Source organism: Thermobia domestica, chromosome 8 (genome assembly GCF_964235325.1).
Source record: "Thermobia domestica chromosome 8, izTheDome1.hap1.1, whole genome shotgun sequence".
In the NCBI taxonomy this organism is placed as follows: Eukaryota; Metazoa; Arthropoda; class Insecta; order Zygentoma; family Lepismatidae; genus Thermobia; species Thermobia domestica.
In genome coordinates, this window is record NC_137461.1 from 243,678,132 (window position 1) to 243,696,496 (window position 18,365).

The 18,365-nt window shown below is 36.1% G+C and overlaps 1 protein-coding gene across 1 annotated transcript in view; it reads left to right on the forward strand.

Moving 5' to 3' along the window:
• Positions 1 to 17,644, forward strand: part of LOC145692526 (uncharacterized) — a 78,035-nt gene extending 60,391 nt beyond the window's left edge. The window contains exons 9-10 of the mRNA XM_081767833.1: positions 8,922 to 9,071; positions 17,318 to 17,644. Of these exons, the coding sequence (XP_081623959.1) occupies positions 8,922 to 9,071; positions 17,318 to 17,472 (305 nt within the window). The 3' untranslated portion in view covers positions 17,473 to 17,644. The remainder of the gene's footprint in view (positions 1 to 8,921; positions 9,072 to 17,317) is intronic.
• The last annotated feature ends 721 nt before the right edge of the window (positions 17,645 to 18,365 follow it).

Sequence of the window (18,365 nt, forward strand, 5' to 3'; positions counted from 1 at the left end):
AATTTTGTTTATATTTCATAAATAGATATTTTATTAATAAACTAGAAATATAGTATAACTAATTTTCCTGTACACATTCACAAGGGGGATTCTTGGTGGGTTTTTTTTTCGGACGAATTTCTTTAATAAGTGATTTTGTTCATTTTTCTTAAATAGATGTTTTATAAATAACCTAACAATATTACATGTCATTTGTCTCAGGAGGGCCGCCATTCCTCCACTTTCAAAGAATGTCTATTGCATCCCTCTACTTCCTGAAAAAAATACAATGGGCAAATATAGGCACAGGAAACGGCGTGACGTCATCAGTTCTCCTATCTTTTCAGATCCACTTTTAGACCTGATTTGTTCTGGAAAAAAATCGCAAATGGTAATTTCTTACTCTAGGTCTTTTTCTCGGACGATTTTCTAAACAAACAAAAAAGTCTCTAGCATTTTTGACATATTTCATCATAATTCTACTGGTTAAGACATCTATAAATAAATCCATAAAGAGAAGTTTATTGTTGGAGGTGTTTAAAAGATTTTCTCAAAAATCATAAGGTGATTTTTGTCATATCTATTAACATTTCTTTAATGTTGCGAAAAATAATTTGTTATGAAAATATCTACAACGGTGATTTCCTTTTTTAAGAAAAAAAAATTCCTCTTGATTTAGTTTAAGAAATTGAAGAAATAAAGCTTAGCACGGTGATCTGTGTTTTGCATTTTTTTAAACTTTCTATATTGAAAAATCAATTATTCTTCGAATCTATTGAATGAAGACTATTTAACCAATTCTTCAAATTCTGTAGACAGAAATCACTAACAAATCTCTCGAGTTGATTAGATTTTGGAAAATAATATGCCGAAACGTGTAGAAGAGAGTGTAGTTGATTTGAAAAAATACCCTAAAGGCAACGTAGAGTTTTGGTTTTACAAGAAAAACAATGTCAAGTAAGTTACTAGGCTGGATCTATAACTCGGCCGCGCTTCACAGTTTTTGTCTCAAGCAAATTAATATAATACTAGCTGAATCTGCGCTCTCTGCACAGCGCATCATTCATATATGAGCATGAATCTCCTTGTCATTTCTCACAACATCTGTATATGTCCATTTACAGACACAACTGAAAGACGTCCTGATAAAAAATTGGCAAGGAGTACCCTGAAAGGGAGATTCTTTTGATTATTTTTTCAATATCTCGCACCGTTTGTAGGATTTGAGCCTACTTCCTATTGAAATTTCTAATTCATGTATGATCAAGGTTTTCTTTCTTCTTGTATCTAGTATGTAATAAGCAAATATATTACACATACAATTAATTATAGTGATATATAATGTTTATTTGGCAAAACATTCCAAACAATAAAGATTCATCTTAGACTGGAGAAATTATCTTCCTTTTTCATTATCATTTGCCCATGAAACAAGCGCCTGGGGGATATACAACCCCTATATACAATTAAGTGGTGTTGGAATGTATAACTTGTAGGATATTATGCTTTTTTAAAAGAATTTCCACATTTCCAGATGTACGCATAAAAAATGTAATAAAGTAATAACGACCATGTTTTTTAAACATTCAATTAGAACTGGACAATCTTCACAAAATTTGGAATCGACCAGCGAAAACGACACGTTTCTAGCACTTATAGTTTTCAAGATCTCATTGTCATAAGGATTGGAGACAAACATATAAACTTTTCTTTGGAGACAAACATATAAACCTAGCATTTTAATATATAGATTAACTTTACAAAACTCGTTTGCACCATAGGATGTGAAACCACCCACTATCCGGTTCAGAAAGGGCATATCCTAGACGATTAACATAAGCTTGAAAAACGGAGTTTTACACCAAATCAGAATAAAGTAGTGCAATATTTTATATAGAGTCATTGGGGGTGAAGTCGGTGTATTAAGGATAAAATGCACTACACTGTGCTTATGCAGATAGTTATTTGAAAATTAAAACTCATGCTAGATACAGTGAACCTTTTACTATAAACTCAATGGAAATGGACGTACAAGTGTGAAACAATAAAGTGAGGAAAGAGAAAAAAAGAAAAGTCTGCAACTTACCCGCTTCACCCCGTTTGTGGGGGTGAAGTCGGTAGGTGCATGGGGTGAACTGGGTACATGTTTATTACTAATCATATGTTCTACTAGGTACCACTACTTCGTCATAAACCATTATATCCCACTACATCATCACTAGAAAATTTCCACCTTCAAGCACACTTTCAATTCAACATTGTCTGTACACAAAATTCCACTACAAACATTCAGTTCAACATTTTCCACAAACAAACTGTTTTTTATAAAAAGCACCGACACAGTATTCGTGATACCAGGTGTTGCAACTTTGGCACTGTATCCACTCCAAGAATTTGGTACATGTCTCGTTGCTGTATGGTCGTCCAAAAAAACCCACAGATGTTTCTGTTGTCAGCAAAATCGGCAGTACGTGTCTGCCACCGCATTGTCTTGATTTCTTGCCACCGCCAACTGAAGAGACCCAGGTGTAGGTCAATGTGCAAACTTACCTCTTTGCCCTGTCAGCTGTGAAATATGATCGGAGGAAGTAAGTATTTCCGTGCCCTGCCTGGCTCTTTTCCATGGATACTACATCTTCTACATGGATACTACTTTATTGAAACATGCATTTTTCACCATTCATACAGGAGAGGTCTGGTGCTCCCTGACCCCTTGGTCTGATTATGCCACTGTGTTTGATTGTCAAGCGCATTTTAAGGCCAAGTTAGGTTCAAACACAGCTACAACAAACATTGTATTTATTTTCATGCTGAATGTTCATTTTACAAGCATGGAAAAGACGTACCGACTTCACCCCACACAACAGTACCGACTTCGCCCCACATAGGTTACCCCGTTGTTTCTCTGCCAAATTACTATTAGTTCATAAACATCAAGAAAACAACTATGTACTCTCTACACAGAAACCTTATCTTACCTCACGAAAAAATGCGCAAGTCAAAACTACACGTGCAGCTCATTATACACCTTAGGTTCTCCAGAACGAAACTTATAATAGCAAGAATAAACGGCATGAGTGACTCACCTTCCACACAAAGAAGTCTCGTGGTATGCTCGTTCTGCGATCCAATTTCCTTCTTCTCACCCTCGCTCATACAGCATGACTAACTGTTTCGAAAACAAACCTTTCTTCCTTCACTCGCCTCAACACGATGCTGTCAGTTCGTCATACCTTACACACTACCGACTTCACCCGACTACCGACTTCACCCCCAATGACTCTATATACCTTTAAGAAAGTTGCGATCTTCCCCCTCCAAACTCCTCTAACAGCAAGCTACTTCTTTTACTACTCCCACCGCTCTCCCCTGGATCCATCAGTGTAGATATGTAAGCTTAACATATAGCACGCATAGGTATGGTTAGAGAGTGTCATATCACGGCATATGACTAATTTATAATGTTTGGATCCAGGATGCGTGTTCCGTCTTCAATGTTGAGTTATTCACCCCGTACTGATTTGAACCTCAAGTAATGTGTTTTAATTTGGAATTAATATTACTCTGTTTGCTCGTTATTCTTAGCAGACTTCAGCCGAATAGACTCCTGGAAGTATAGCAAAATTTTCTTAAAATCTGATTAATGTTATCGTCGCGCATATTATGGTCGCGTATCAGAAGTTCTTCCTGTTGTCCCTTTTCAGCATCAACACTACATGAGACTTTGATCTTTTTTAAGCTGGATTCCGAACTATTATAATGCGTTCAAATTTCGAGGCTGTTTCACTGGGAAGACCCCGTGCACCAAAAGAGCACATGCTAGAATAATAAGTAAAACTATTCTGTATGAAAGAGGAATATTTAGCTATGGTTTCCTATAGTTAGAAACTTAGAATTCCTGCTTTAGAAATAAATAAATTTCTCTTTATAAAGTAAGTGATCATTCGTAGAGCTTAATTACAAGTAACAACTAGATGATACCCTTGTCATGCTCCTATAGTTACCCTTGTCATAGTATATTTCGTTATCTTGTGACCGTTAACCAGAAATTCACTTATCTTCAATCTTAGCATTTTGATCCAAAAAAAAGTAATCATGTGCTAAAGTTAATATTGTTTTAAAAGTTTGTTTCATTAGATAACAGTGTTGTTTTAGCTCCACCATTATCGGTTATTATATGTTCTCATAGAGAATTCGGACGAAGTAAGTCGTTAAATTCTTCAGGAAGAACTGGAAGTCCTAAAGTCTAGTGGTATCTGACAAGGTACATTCGCAATTTGTCCTCTCGGAATTCGTGTAAAATTGATTCAAATGTAAAGTTCTCCGCGGCCCAATGTTTACTGTACAAATTTTAGCGGCCCATACCGGTAATTTGCATATTTATGAGCCTTCATATATGCTATCTGGAATTCAATCATACCTTACTATAATTCTTGGACATAAAATTGATTTTAGTTTCTTTAGATGTAACTGGACATGAATGCTGGTATATGCAAAATGAATTGGATCAAATACTACTTCTCTGACACATGTTACCCTCTTCGGCCGTCATCTCGTATCCGCCAGATTGGATTCAACTTTCAGTTTATCAAAAGGAATAGGTGCAAGTGATACATCAAATTCATGTACAATTTTCTCGGAAACTCAGTGGTGTAGTGAGTTTTACAGTAGCTTGTAGCGTTTGCAAGGTATTGTATGATAAATATCAGGCACATCACGAAAATTAAAGCAAAGAAAAAGTTGTGCAGGATGCCTGTATATATGTAATATTTTACTCTTTTTATCGTTGACGAATTATTCTCTGAACGTACAAACATACAGACACAGAGAGGTCAATACGGAAATGGTAGGTATTCACCCAAATCTGGCTGTATCTGGATTTACATTAGGTATTTTGACCATAATACAATACTTCCTTGTTATAATATAACGTGAAAGTAATAACAATCGCTCACAGAAATGTACTAAGATTATGACACCAATGTTGTAAAGAGTTTGTTTATACCTACAGTATTTTTTCAGTTAGAAATTGTTCTGATTTGTCAACATCAAAAACTTAAGCGTAACTGATATTACTCTACAATGTCTATCACTAGCGTAGCCAGGATGTGTGTTTGGGGGGAGGCAAGTGCTGTTATAGGTACATATAGAAAAATTACAAACAAAAAAATATATAAACATAAAAATATATAAAAAATTATAAACATCAAAGTACCAAAGTACATTGTCGGAACTCTTTGGGGGGCGGCCCCTCTGGGCCCCCCTTCCCTACGCCACTGATGTCTATTAGAGAAGTGCCTGGATGGATTTAGCATGCAATACCGTCCAAACGATACAAGGTACGGTAAAATTCACAACATTAGTGGATTTCCGAGAAAATTGTACAATAATTTGATGTAACACTTGCACCTATCCCATTTTAAAAACAGAAATTTGAATCCAATATGGCTTATCCAAGATGGCGGCCGGGGTGGGTAACATGTATTAGTGGGGAAAGGCAGTACTTGATCCAAGTTCTTTTGCATGTACCAACATTCATGTGCAGTTACATCTAAAGAAACTAAACGCAATTTTGTGTCCAAGCGTTATAGTAATGTGTCATTGAATTCCGGATATATGAAGGCCCATAAACATGCAAATTACCAATATGATCCACTAAAATTAGTACAATGTACAGGGTGGTCCATAAGTCTTAGTACAGTGGATTATTTTGGAAACAAACATCATTAAAGCAAATCTGATAGCGGATGCCGGACATGAGTAAAGGAGCTACCGATTGATGCATGCGTGGTGAATGGCGCCATCTTGGATCCAGGTTATTTTTTTAACTAGGAAGGTAGACATGTGACACATCAATTAACACTGCTTTTGCAGGGGAATGCAGTCACGCAAGAAGAAATGCATTATCATGTCCCGTTCCAAAGTTATGATGCTCCAAAGTTTTCTGACGGTTTTCTGTTTCCTTGCAAAGAGAGCGACATGACACTAACGCTGTAAGAAAGACATGACGTCCCAAATTTGACAAGTTTTCTTTTCGTTGTAGATTGAGCGAGATGGCACTGACGAAGCAGGAAAGAATTAAGATCATCCTAATGTCTGGAGAAATAAGCAGTCGCGTAACTGAACAGGACTTCAATGCGCGCCACCCCGAAAGACCTGCAATAAGCCACAACACCGTTAGCTAACTCATTAGGAAATTCAGTGTAACTGATAATGTTGCCGACAGACCACCGTCAGATCATCCACGAACCGCAACAGATGAGGAGACATCCAAAAGTGTGAAAAGTTAGTGTGAAAAGTCCGAAGCCACGTGTTAGTGTGAAAAGTCCGAAGCGCAGCACAAGACAACTATCAGCGATAACAGGCGTACCACGTGCTTCCGTGATTAGGATTTTCCATACGAACACGTGGCATCCCTTCAAGCTGCAGCTTGCCCACAACCTCTCAGAGGATGATCCAGACCGGCGCATGGAATTCGCAAATTGGGCTTTGTCACAATATGACCAAGATCCGCATTTCCCAGCAAGCGTTCTCTTCACAAACGAGGCAAACTTTTATTTGGATGGGAAATGAATCGCCAGATTATGCGATATTGGTCGTATGCAAACTCACAAGCGATCAATCCCTGCAAGAGGGTTACCTTTGCTCATATCATGGTGTGGTGTGACATATGGAACACGTCGATCATAGGACCCTTATTCATTCCTGGTACCCTAAATGGTGTCCAATATCTGGAAATGTTACAGGAGTTGGTGTTTCCGTTGCTTTTCCGCCCTGATGCCACCTTGACTCGATATTTTCAGCAAGATGGTGCCCCACCTCACTATGCGTTCCCTGTGAGGGAATGCTTGGATCTGCATTTTCCTGGACGTTGAATCGGTCGCCGAAGCCCTGTGGAGAAGCCAGCCTGGTCGCCGGACCTCACTCCCTTGGATTTTTTTATGGGGACACAAAACACCTGGTGTATCAGGAGAAGATTCGGGATGTTGCACACCTACTGCGACTATTCAGGACTCCTGTGATAGCGTCAACCTGCTGTGTTATTACGGGGTCAGGAGGATTGGATTAAAGATTTCAGTTGTCTGTTGCAATGGCCGGGCAACATGTGGAGCATATCCTGTAGGTGGGATTTTGTGGCGTCATAACTTTGTAATGGGACATGATACCGCATTTGTCCTTGCGGGACTATTCCGTGCAAAACACAGTTTTAATTGATGTGTCGCATGCCTACCTTCCCATTTGAAAAAAAAAATAATCTGGATCTAAGATGGCGGCCATCAATATGGCCGCCATTCACCACACATACATCAATCGGTAGCTCCTTTACCCAAGTCCGCTCTCCGGTAGTCAGATTTTCTTTAAACATGTTTGTTTCCAAAATAATCCACAGTACTAAGACTTATGGACCACCCTATACATTTGTCCGCGGAGAACTTTACATTTGAATTAATTTTACACAAATCCCGAGGGAACACTTCGCGAACGTAGAGTCCGCAGCAGAAAAACATGCAACATGAGCATGTAAGTTTATTATGAAACGACGAAGTGTGCAGGGGAGGACGCCGAATTTTCACCTAGCACGATTCCTGCCACTTAGACGGTATGTTGATTCACTGCGTTGTTAGCCGTAGTTTCACAATAAACTTACATGCTCATGTATCAGGTCTTTTGCTGCGGACTGCACTTTGTGAGAGCTTCGTCATTTCATTTTGCATGATGCGAACATCGTTAGAAAAACAACCTTTTAGTGAAGATGTAAATTTGGATAAAAGAAAGTAATTAAAGTGAAGCAGGCTTGCCTAATATGCGGAGTGCGGTAACATGCAAACACATGTTAGTGCAAAATAATAATAATAAAAAAAATCACTCTTGGCAATGATAGACCTATTCCCTCTTTATAGATTCTACGCCTCCTTGAGGAATGGGGCACGAATCATACACAGATGGACCGTTTCTTTAAATCTTTCGTTATTATTCGGCAATCAGTCCCTTCCTTGATCCCCACGAAGTTAGATGTTACCTTGAGACTTGCATTTCATTCGATGTTCTTCCATGGATCCATCGTGCATTTGTCTATGCCAGGCGTAATTGTCGATGGTGCTGTGTTGTCATTGTACTTGTATTCGCATACTCGTATTGCTCTACAGCTATAATACCCCAGCCGATACAAGGTACGTTGCATGGTCACTGTTGAACTTGGTCATATTAGATCACTGTTGTACAGGTTGATCAACAGTTCCACCGTCACACGCTTGTGCTATCACACACTATTCTCGTCGCTCACATCTTGCATTCACCACACCTTCATACGTAACTGTGTAATCCAGAAACATATCACACGTGCACCTATTACAGATATACTGGCACCAAACCTTCGGGCCTTCATAATTTGCCCTCTTTCAAAGTCATCCTCATATTGCCTTGTTTGTCCATGACGGTTGCCTGCTGCGTTCCACTGTATTTGATAGCGGTGCAAGTTTTCTCTGCTATCTGCTTATGGCATGGGAGATTAGTCTTATCGATCTTTCAAGAACTAGTCCATTTCATGACGGATGTTTCTAGTGCATTGATAGTTCAGAGTACGATCCAGTTCACACTCTAATCGTTCAGGTTACAATTATTAGCCAGTTAAAGCTGTAACGTACCGGCATAAAATAAGGCCTTACCAATGCACCACAGACAAAGATAAAATTTCATACTGTCGTTTAGAGCTCACATTAAAGAAGTTCATTTCAATCTGCTGATATAGATTTGAGAAAACTCCATCCAAGTTATTCGTATAAATATGAAGTTTGTAACTGACATTCGGTAGTTTGGTTGATCACTGTGTGATCTAGAAGTCTGACAATGCAAAATTAAATATTATGATATAATATAGGTCGTAAATTATGAAGGGTTATAGTTTCTTTGTTTATATTAACGTATCTTTATTCATTTTCCAGGTAACTTGAACGTATATTGGGTAATCAAAGGCAAACCGGTCACAAGAAATGGTGAAACGTATATGAGGTTTACCGACTATTGGATAACACTAAATCCGAAAATAGTATATTTGCAATTGGATAATTTGTTTAATGGAAATAAAGTATTAGGTAAGTTTTTTTAGAATAATATCGAATATGGTACTAATATAGTCTTAATTTAAACACATTTTAAAATTATACTTGTCTATTTTGCAAAGCAATTTCACAAGTGATTGAGAAGCCTCCGAATATTCAGTTCTCCCCTTACTTAAATCAATAACGCATAACTTCTAAGCATTCATGTTCTTATGTGGAAAAATGTGCAGTAAGAAGACTGAGCGTTTTGATTGGCTGAAGAAGTGGAAGAAATCAACAAATATCGCCATGTAATAATGACATTATCATGAAAGAAAGAAAGTAAGATGTGATGCACTAGTCTGCATCAAGCAAGGTAGTGATATTCTACGAATATTCCGTAAATCCCTATTGCGTGCGGTGTTTCCTAATTCACAGGTTCTGGCGGAAGGTTCAGAGTATAGGTTTCATCGAAAAATACCTCCACAGTGAAGATGTACGCCGTCGTGTTCGTATATATAGTACATTAACATTAATGCCATCAAGCAGGATCGATGAGTATTGGCTCATCGTCATGGCGGATTGTCAATCTGGCCATAAAATCAAAGAGTTCAACAATTTTATTGAACAATGTATGGACAATCCAAGAGAAAAATGAAACTGCAATGGTCAAAGGCACAGAACAAACAACCCAATTAAGGATTAGTACAGTGAGTTGAACTGCAGCATATCTAAGAGTACATCACATATCTTGAAGTTTTGTGAGTGTATTAAAAAGCAAGTGCAACGTCTAATTTCCATGCTTTTGTAAGTCAGGGGCTTAGATTGTAATCCGGAGAAGCGTAGAAAATCAACTTGCGTCCGTCTTGACACACGATTTGAGAAGTTACGAAATTACTGACACCTTAAAAAATTCTTGTGAAGCTTGAGATATCTGAAATAGCTGGAATAATGAACTATGAATTGTGTAAAATTGATTGACGATGTACGGAAGTATGAAGGTTTCTCCTTAACGACGTGCTATGCACTTGGAAAATAACAAGATGACAAGGTTCTTCTTAGAACCGCCTTGGAGCATGGACCTAATGTGTGTTTCACAAATCACATCGTTACTATGCTTTGGAGCGATCACTTTTTTTTTTTTTTTTTTTTTGAACTTCCTGTCTGAATTCTTAGATGTGCTTATTCTACTCTTTACTAATTTTAATTTGTGATTGTTCTATCTTCTGTTCCTAATTATTTTAATTTTTGATTACTGGTATTCTTTTCTGTTCTTATTTATTTTCATTTGCTATTCTTTTTGTTTTAATCTATTTCAATGTACGAACGTTTTGTTATTATTTTTCTCCTATTTATTTCAACTTCCCAACATGGATATTATGATTAAAAAAGTAGTAGTCTGAAGAAGGAAGTGATATACTTACGAAACTGTAACATTTCTAGTTAATTTATAATAAAGATTACAGACAGCCTTGTAAGAAAATATTTAGTTTGTGTTCAATTTCCCATTGTTTATGTTATTTTTCTATTCTCCCTTATTACAACTTTTGTTTTCTCATTTTTGTCCTGTGTCTTGTTCTTAGTTAAATTTCCGATTGTTTTCTTTATTATTCTTTTTGTGAAAGTGAAACATTTTTTAAAGCTCTTTTTCTCTTGTATTAATTGCAATTGTCAGTGTTTCTGTTCTCGCTTAGTTCACATTTGTTCTATGTTCTCCCTTCCCCTATAGTGAAGCAGTTTCAGAATGAATCACGTGATTGACAGGTGGACCGTGTGAAACTGAACGGCATCTAGAGAATGATTAATTCGATAAATAGGACCGTGCGAAACAGCTCGATAATGGGCACTGTGTAAAAATGCACGACACCCCTTCAGCCGCGGTGGATTGAATCAATAAGTATTCTACTTAGCAACAAGAGGTGCAGATTCGTTTCACTGCGGAGACAGAATTTGTTTTTCGTTCTATCGTCATTTCGAAGCGTTCCAATTTGAATGTTTCATCCAGTCTCGTAAAAAGAATAGCTATGGAAATCTTGAGAATTTAAGACGCTTAGACTGTAGTACCCATATACAGTGAAACCTGTCAACTTGACCACCTCTCTAAATTGGCCACCTGCTTATCTTGGCCTGGTTCGTCTTGAACCTGCATTTTCCCATAAGACATTCGTTACTTACTACTCTATAAGTTGGCCACCTGTATGTCTTGGAAGTTGGCCACACTGAAGCATTGTTTACCCTATGATGATAATGATAAATTTACCTGCGTATCTTGGCCACGAAAAATACAGTTTTGTTATTTTTCTTAACTCTTTCGAATTCCCATATGAGAGGCAGATGTTCTGTATTTTTGACTGGACACAAAGAAGCATAGATTCGCACGATTTGTTCTTGGAGATCAATGGCCAGAACACTACCCTTATAAAAGGGTGGTGAAGGAAGATGTGAATAAGAAAAAGCACGTACAGGAATTCAGGAAATGGTTGTACGTATTTGTTTACCCTGTCTGTTTTGGTAAAACTATTAGCTATATCGGCTCCTTTCATCAGTGGGAAGCTTTAGTAATTCCGGAAAATTCTCAAGGTTAAAGCTCAATTGTCATTTATTGGCACCTGACTGCATGTCAAAAGGTAGCGGAGGTTTTGAGATATGAATTCCCTAAAGATTTTCTCCCATCTTTTGCTCCGAAGGAATAGCTCATTAACAAGTGGTAGTTAACTACAATATTAAAATGTGAATATCTGCTAAAAAGAATAAAGCAAATATGTCTAGAATGAACCACCATTCAGTAACAACTGGAAAGAAGTCATATAAATTGCATATGAATTTCTCAATTTATAACTTAGCTTTTCTTGTTTTCAATCTGAATAACTCAGTGTGCTATAATATCCATTTCAATAAACTGCGTACATACACTTCTATTTTATGGTTGTTTGGTTATTGTGTTTTCAATCCGAATAATCCAATGTATCAGACTAGTTTTCAGGAAGAGAAAGGTATGCACATATATTAAACATACTATCAAGGGCGCCGATCCTGGGGGGACCGGGCCTCCCAAAGCTCATGTGGCCCCTATTTTATTTGTGAGTATACAATATTTTGTATAATTTGAGTGCAATTTGTCTTAAAATCTTCATATATATACCTTCTCCATCTGAATGGGCCCCCCAAATGTACAGAGAAATCGGCGCTCTTGCATGCTATAGTAATATTTTCTAGTACTGTATATTGTTGATTACTCTATATATACATTATTTATAAGTAGCTGTCGTGTCACTGCTTATTAAAATTTTGCAATCAAGTAATACTAGAAATCCTATTCTAAAAATACACAAATCACACTTATTTTCTGTAAGTTGGCCACCTGTCTAAGTTGGCCACTTTTCGATGGAACCGATGGTGGCCAACATAGACAGGTTTCACTGTATTATATGTTGCATTAAATATTAAATCGGTATAAAAATTGAATTATAACGATGATGGATTGTAAGCAATTTGGTGTTGCATTCATTTTTGATCAACGTAAGTTTAAAGAAAACAAGCGATAAGCACTGCACTTTATAGAACACATACATTCAGTATCACTTTCTCTATTAAAATATTCACTCTGATTACGTTCATCTCATACAATGGTAGAAAATGCCTCGGGACATTATTTGTGGTCTTTTTCTTGAATTTGCACTCGAAGTTCTTTCAAAAGATCACTATAGTATTGTCCTGTGATGGTATGACTCCTTTGCAGGTAATGAACGAATATCACACCTTGGGAATCCCCAAAAGCAGGGACCATCACTTTGCCAGCGGAGGGGATCAACTTTGCCTTCTTTGGGGATAGGGGAGGATGGGTGCTTCCATTGTTTGGATTGTTGTTTTCTTTCTGGCTGCTAATGATATACCCAACACTTGTCCATATGAAGAATCGACAGAGAAAATCGTCCACATCAAGTTCTAATAGTTTCAAATTGTTCACGGATAGGAGATACCGAGTGCGTTTTGGTTCGGGAGTCGTCAGAGGATGTGGGATCCATCGAGCAGAAACTTTTGATAAACCAAGCTCATTCTTCAGAATATGATCTGCTCGCTTATGTGATATGCTCAGTCTGTCTGCTATCTGTCGAGTTGACAATTGGCGATTTCCCATGATCATATCAAGTATCAGGCCAATGTTTTCCGTGGTGATAGCACTAGATGATCTCCCAGATCTTGGCTCATCTTCAACACTCTGCTTACACGCTTGGATTCCAGCACCCATCTTTTAATAGTGGCATATGAAGCGGCACATTCACCTACGGTATTGACCATATCCTGGTGGATCTCAGACGCCGACATTCCTTTTAATTACAGACACTTGATGACTGACCTGTACTCAATTTTTCCATTGTCCCAACTTCTGCCATGTCGCTCACTTCAAGAGCCTGTAAAAGAGAAAACAAATTACTTAGAACCAAGAGCTTGATCACATTAATATCAAATGTTGTACTATTCTAATACATATAATTATTCTATTCTAGAATCTCATTTTCTATGTTAGGCTCAAAACGTTTCAGTCACAGACGTCCCTCGTACAGACATCCCTTAAATTTTCCCCTCGTGTTGCCTCCCTAGGAACTTTCGAAAATACGAGCCTGTTCATTCCCACTGACAGAATTATTTGAGTGATGGATATCATACAACAATCCGCTTATTTCATGAAAAATTTCAATGTTTTAATAGACTGAAATACGTTTTAGAAGACAAAGATTATGGAATTTCTAATCTCTATCCATCAATGTTATTGTTTCACTATAGTAACATTGCAAAAATAGATGATTTCATCCCTATTAGTAACGAAAATTATTTTCTAAATTATTTGATTGTGAACAAGAAATTTACATGCTTCATACAATTTGTCACTTCATACTTAAGACTCTTTAGATGTATTATATGGAAAAAACTATAATCATGTGTTGTATGTTTTCGACATCAATAATAATAATAATAATAATAATAATAATAATAATAATAATAATAATAATAATAATAATAATAATAATAATAATAATAATAATAATAATAATAAGGAGCTCCTTCACTTTGAATAGTACAGAACTTTTTCCATCACAACTACATGGTAAAACAAAGGAGTATTTAGTCCTTAGATTTTCTGTAATAACACATTCTCTTTGTCATTTTGGAGGGACATAAAATAATAAAACTAATTTCGGGTCATAGCAGATCAGTGTAATATCAAGTACGCTATTACCGTGTGCTAATGGCACCAATCACGCAACATGACAATATTGCCAATTAGTATGTAATTTCGATGATAATAACTATCGATTTTTTGTCAATTACGTGCTAAGAACGTTAAACAAAAATTCATAAATTACAGGACAATTCTTCATCCCGAAGAATTTTGTTGAGGTGCCGAGACACAAACTCAGAGAAAGGATCGTTTCTGTAAAGTATGGAAGATGTATGAACCCTAAATATGTCTAAAGTATACAAGGCTATTCAAAGACAATGAACCTATTTCATAAAGCAAAATTTCAATAAACAAAAGTATTTCAAACTTCCAACGAAGTCGGAAGTGTTCTAATGATGATCAAGTTTAAGTTCCTCCCCTACAATTATTCAATGTACTTCCAACTAGGGGTGGTAAGGAGAGCTCAGCTCCCCATGAAAATTTCAGTTCTTTGTTGGTATGTATATACATACAATAAAAATTAGCCTAAATAAAGTTTCTTCACTAGTTGTGAATTTTGTGGGCTTTCCACCTAAATTTAACAACTTTATATATCAAAATTTTATTTTTTTTAGTTTTTTTTCTATAGGCAATTAGATTTAATCGCACATAACCGGACTTAATTTTTATTTTCTGTTCAACAAACACTTATATAACGTTAATATATAACGTTATGAATTATATAACGTTATGAACTGATTCAATTTAAATCCAGTATATAATATAAAAAAATAAACTTGGCATAACGTTAGTTGCAGTTCTTGCATATGTCAATGATATTGAAGAGAGATGCGAACCCTAGTTATTAGTATAAGAAGATGTTTTAGTTATTATTTTTCTCTATAATAAGAGAATCCGTACTAAAAGTGTATATATTAATTTAAATTAAATCTTTTATAAAGTTAATTAAGAACAGTTATACAGGTAACTGACGTTTCCCAATTGGCTAACAGTACTATGGTTGATGAACTATTTATGCTTTCTATAAAATAATGAATGATATTTTAGAAAAGAGTGCGCAACATAAGAATATAAGTCAGAAATGTCTTGTTTGGTACAAGCCTAAAATAATAAAATTAGTAAAGAACAAACATTATCATGGAACAAAATGGAGAAAAGGAATAGAGAATATTATCCAACATTTTTTAAAAAAATAATGATATTAATGCTTTAGCCAAACGAGAAATTTTAAACACTTATGATAGAATCATAAATAATTACGAATCCAATATTCTTGTATTTCCAAAATTCTTTCGCAATTATGTTTTAAAAAATGTAATTCTGGTAGCATACTCTAACGAAGAATGTAAATTAAATACCTTCATAGGTGTTGTTAATGCACTTATACATCACTTTCATTTCTCGTAAACAAATCTGAGTATGATTATGTGCCTTTATCATATCATGTAAACTCTGATTTGCTTTTCCAGTTTACATTTATTCAAGTTGAAATGGAAGAAGTCAAACATGCTATGAAAAGGACTCAAACTTTCCCCGAATCTGAAAAAAAAAAAAAAAAAATCGTCCGTCAATTAAATCTCCATTACCACTAAGTGGAAAGTTTCTAATGTTCATCCGATTCCTAGTATTGCTGTAAATAATACTGATACAAAAAGTTACAGACCATTACCAATAATATCTGGATTTGCCAAGATATTTAAAGTTGTCACTTAAAATATATTAACACTTTTATGCAATTATTTCACAAAGTCAGCATGGTTTTCTACCCAGAAAACAACAGTAACTATCCTTGCTGAGTTCATTCACTCAAAAGCAACATACATTGATAATTAGAAGATCAAGCAGACTTTAGTAAAGCGTTTGATATCATAAATTATTATATTTTTCTTAGCAGGCTTGTAACTTTTAATTTTTCACATTCTCTACGTAAACTTCTATCGTCACATCTACACGAACACATATATCATGTACGCTACATAAGTGGACCGACTTCTGAATTTGTAGTTCAAACATATTCCGCGGGTCTTAAACTTTAAACCTTTGCTGTTTTTATTATATAATAATAATTTAGCTGTTGTAATAATGTCACAGAAGCTCTTACATGGAGATGATTTAAAATTTTACAGTGGCATAGGCTCAGAGAGGGATTGCAACAGTAAGCAAAATGATATTAATGGACTTTGTAATTGGGGGCAAAGTAAATAAACTACCGTTAAATACTGAGAATTGCCATGCAATGTCTCATATAAGAAAGAAAAAAATACTTGCAATTTAAATGTCGTACACAGTATAAATAGCATTAGGTGCACACCTAGAATTTTTTCTTGCGAGGGTTATCAAGTTTGGGAGTCAAATACTGTAAAACATTATCTCATGTAACACTGAATCGGTGTGATTCTGCGCCCGTAAAGACTGTGACCTATATTCGCAGAAAGATGATAGAACTACATTGCTTTTCTTACGAAAAGAAAAACTATAGATGAAGTGTTAATATCACATCTTTAGGGTACATTGATCGTTTCTCTGCTAAACAAGTACAGTTCTATTAAAAAAGTGTACAAATTTCTGTCGAGTACTAAATTTAGGGGAAGTGCTGATCCCAGGCGGACTCCGCACGTGGGTACGTTCCTGAATAGCATAAAGAGCCAAAAGTTGACCTGTAAATGATCTGGTGACAATGTCCTGATGACAATTATTCAAAGCTTAGAAATCTATTCCTTCAAATGATCACTGAACCATTCTGTGAAGATGCTTGAGAACGACGCAATGGGACTTCAAAAATTAAATGGCGTGATAAACATCTTGGCATTTGAAGGCGGCGCTCCAAGTTCCCTTTAAATGCTGCTAACAAATGAGAGACCAGTGGTATTGCCACGTTTATTTGTACACATCCACGTCTATCTCTTGCCACCTGATCACGCTGTAGTTCGTCTGCTTAGCCATGGGCCACACCCCTTTACCATTTGGCAACGTCGCGTCACAGCTTGCGTTTTATTCGTTTAACTGAAATGCCAAGATGTTTGTCACAGGCTTTAGTTCATTATTTTTTTTAAATAAAAATGTATTATTATCTTCATCATTATTTTAATGATTTCTTTGTATTTTTTATCTCTTTCAGGTGATACTATGAATACTTTCATTAACAACCACTGGGAAATATTATACAAAGAGTTACGACCAGTATTTGAAGAAACAATAACGGCTGTGTTCCGAGCTTTGGCGTTTAAAATATTTTCGACAGTTCCTTACAATGTGATGTTCTCGGATCTCTGATACACACGAAATGTTTTATCTTATTTTATTTTATTATGTTTTAAAGTTAAAAATCTGTGATCTTCATTAAACATATTTACCATATATTGTACACTGTCAGAGGAGTCTTGTTATTTAAATTTGTTTTAAGTTTTACTTTCTCGAAAAGAGAGATTAATAAAGAGTTAGTAAAATATTTTCCTTGATCTTTCGTTAGTTTTTTTTTTATTTTAATATAAACGATAGAAATATATTTCTTCAGTGTCAATGATTCGGGGCGTCATTTGAAGAGAGTTGTGTCCAATTGTCCCCCTCCCCCCCGTGAGTTTGAGAGAGGTATGCATTTTAATAAATTATATACTAATATACGAGGATAAGTCAAAATTTATCCGCAATTTTGACACAACTCTTCTTCCATTATTCATAACTGACCTTTGTCCTCGTTTGTTTTATTGTTACACTGTTGTAGTTACGCTATGAAAGTTTGATCCAAATTTCTACATTTGCCTTCCTTTTGTTGCAGATAGATCATGGTCCTATTAGAAGTTTTGCAGGATCGCGGTTTCTCAGTGGTAGAACGTTCACCTCTGGTACATGGGGTCCTGGGTTCGATCCTAGCTCGCGCCAAGTGAACTTTGTAGTGGACAAACACCGTATGCGTGGGTTTCCTCGAGGTTCTCTCGTGTTTTCCCACTTTCTTCATTCCACCATTACATGCATTTCTCATCATCACTGTCTCCTTTAGAATAGCCGGCATAATCGTGGGACGTAAACCTTAAAGATTTCATTTTTATTTCATAGAAGATTGCACCAAAGAAGAAAATTTGATTGTTCCATAGAGGATCCGGTTTTTGCTGTCGGAAGCTATATCAAAGGCCACAATTCATCAGACTTTCGGCACAATACAGAAACAG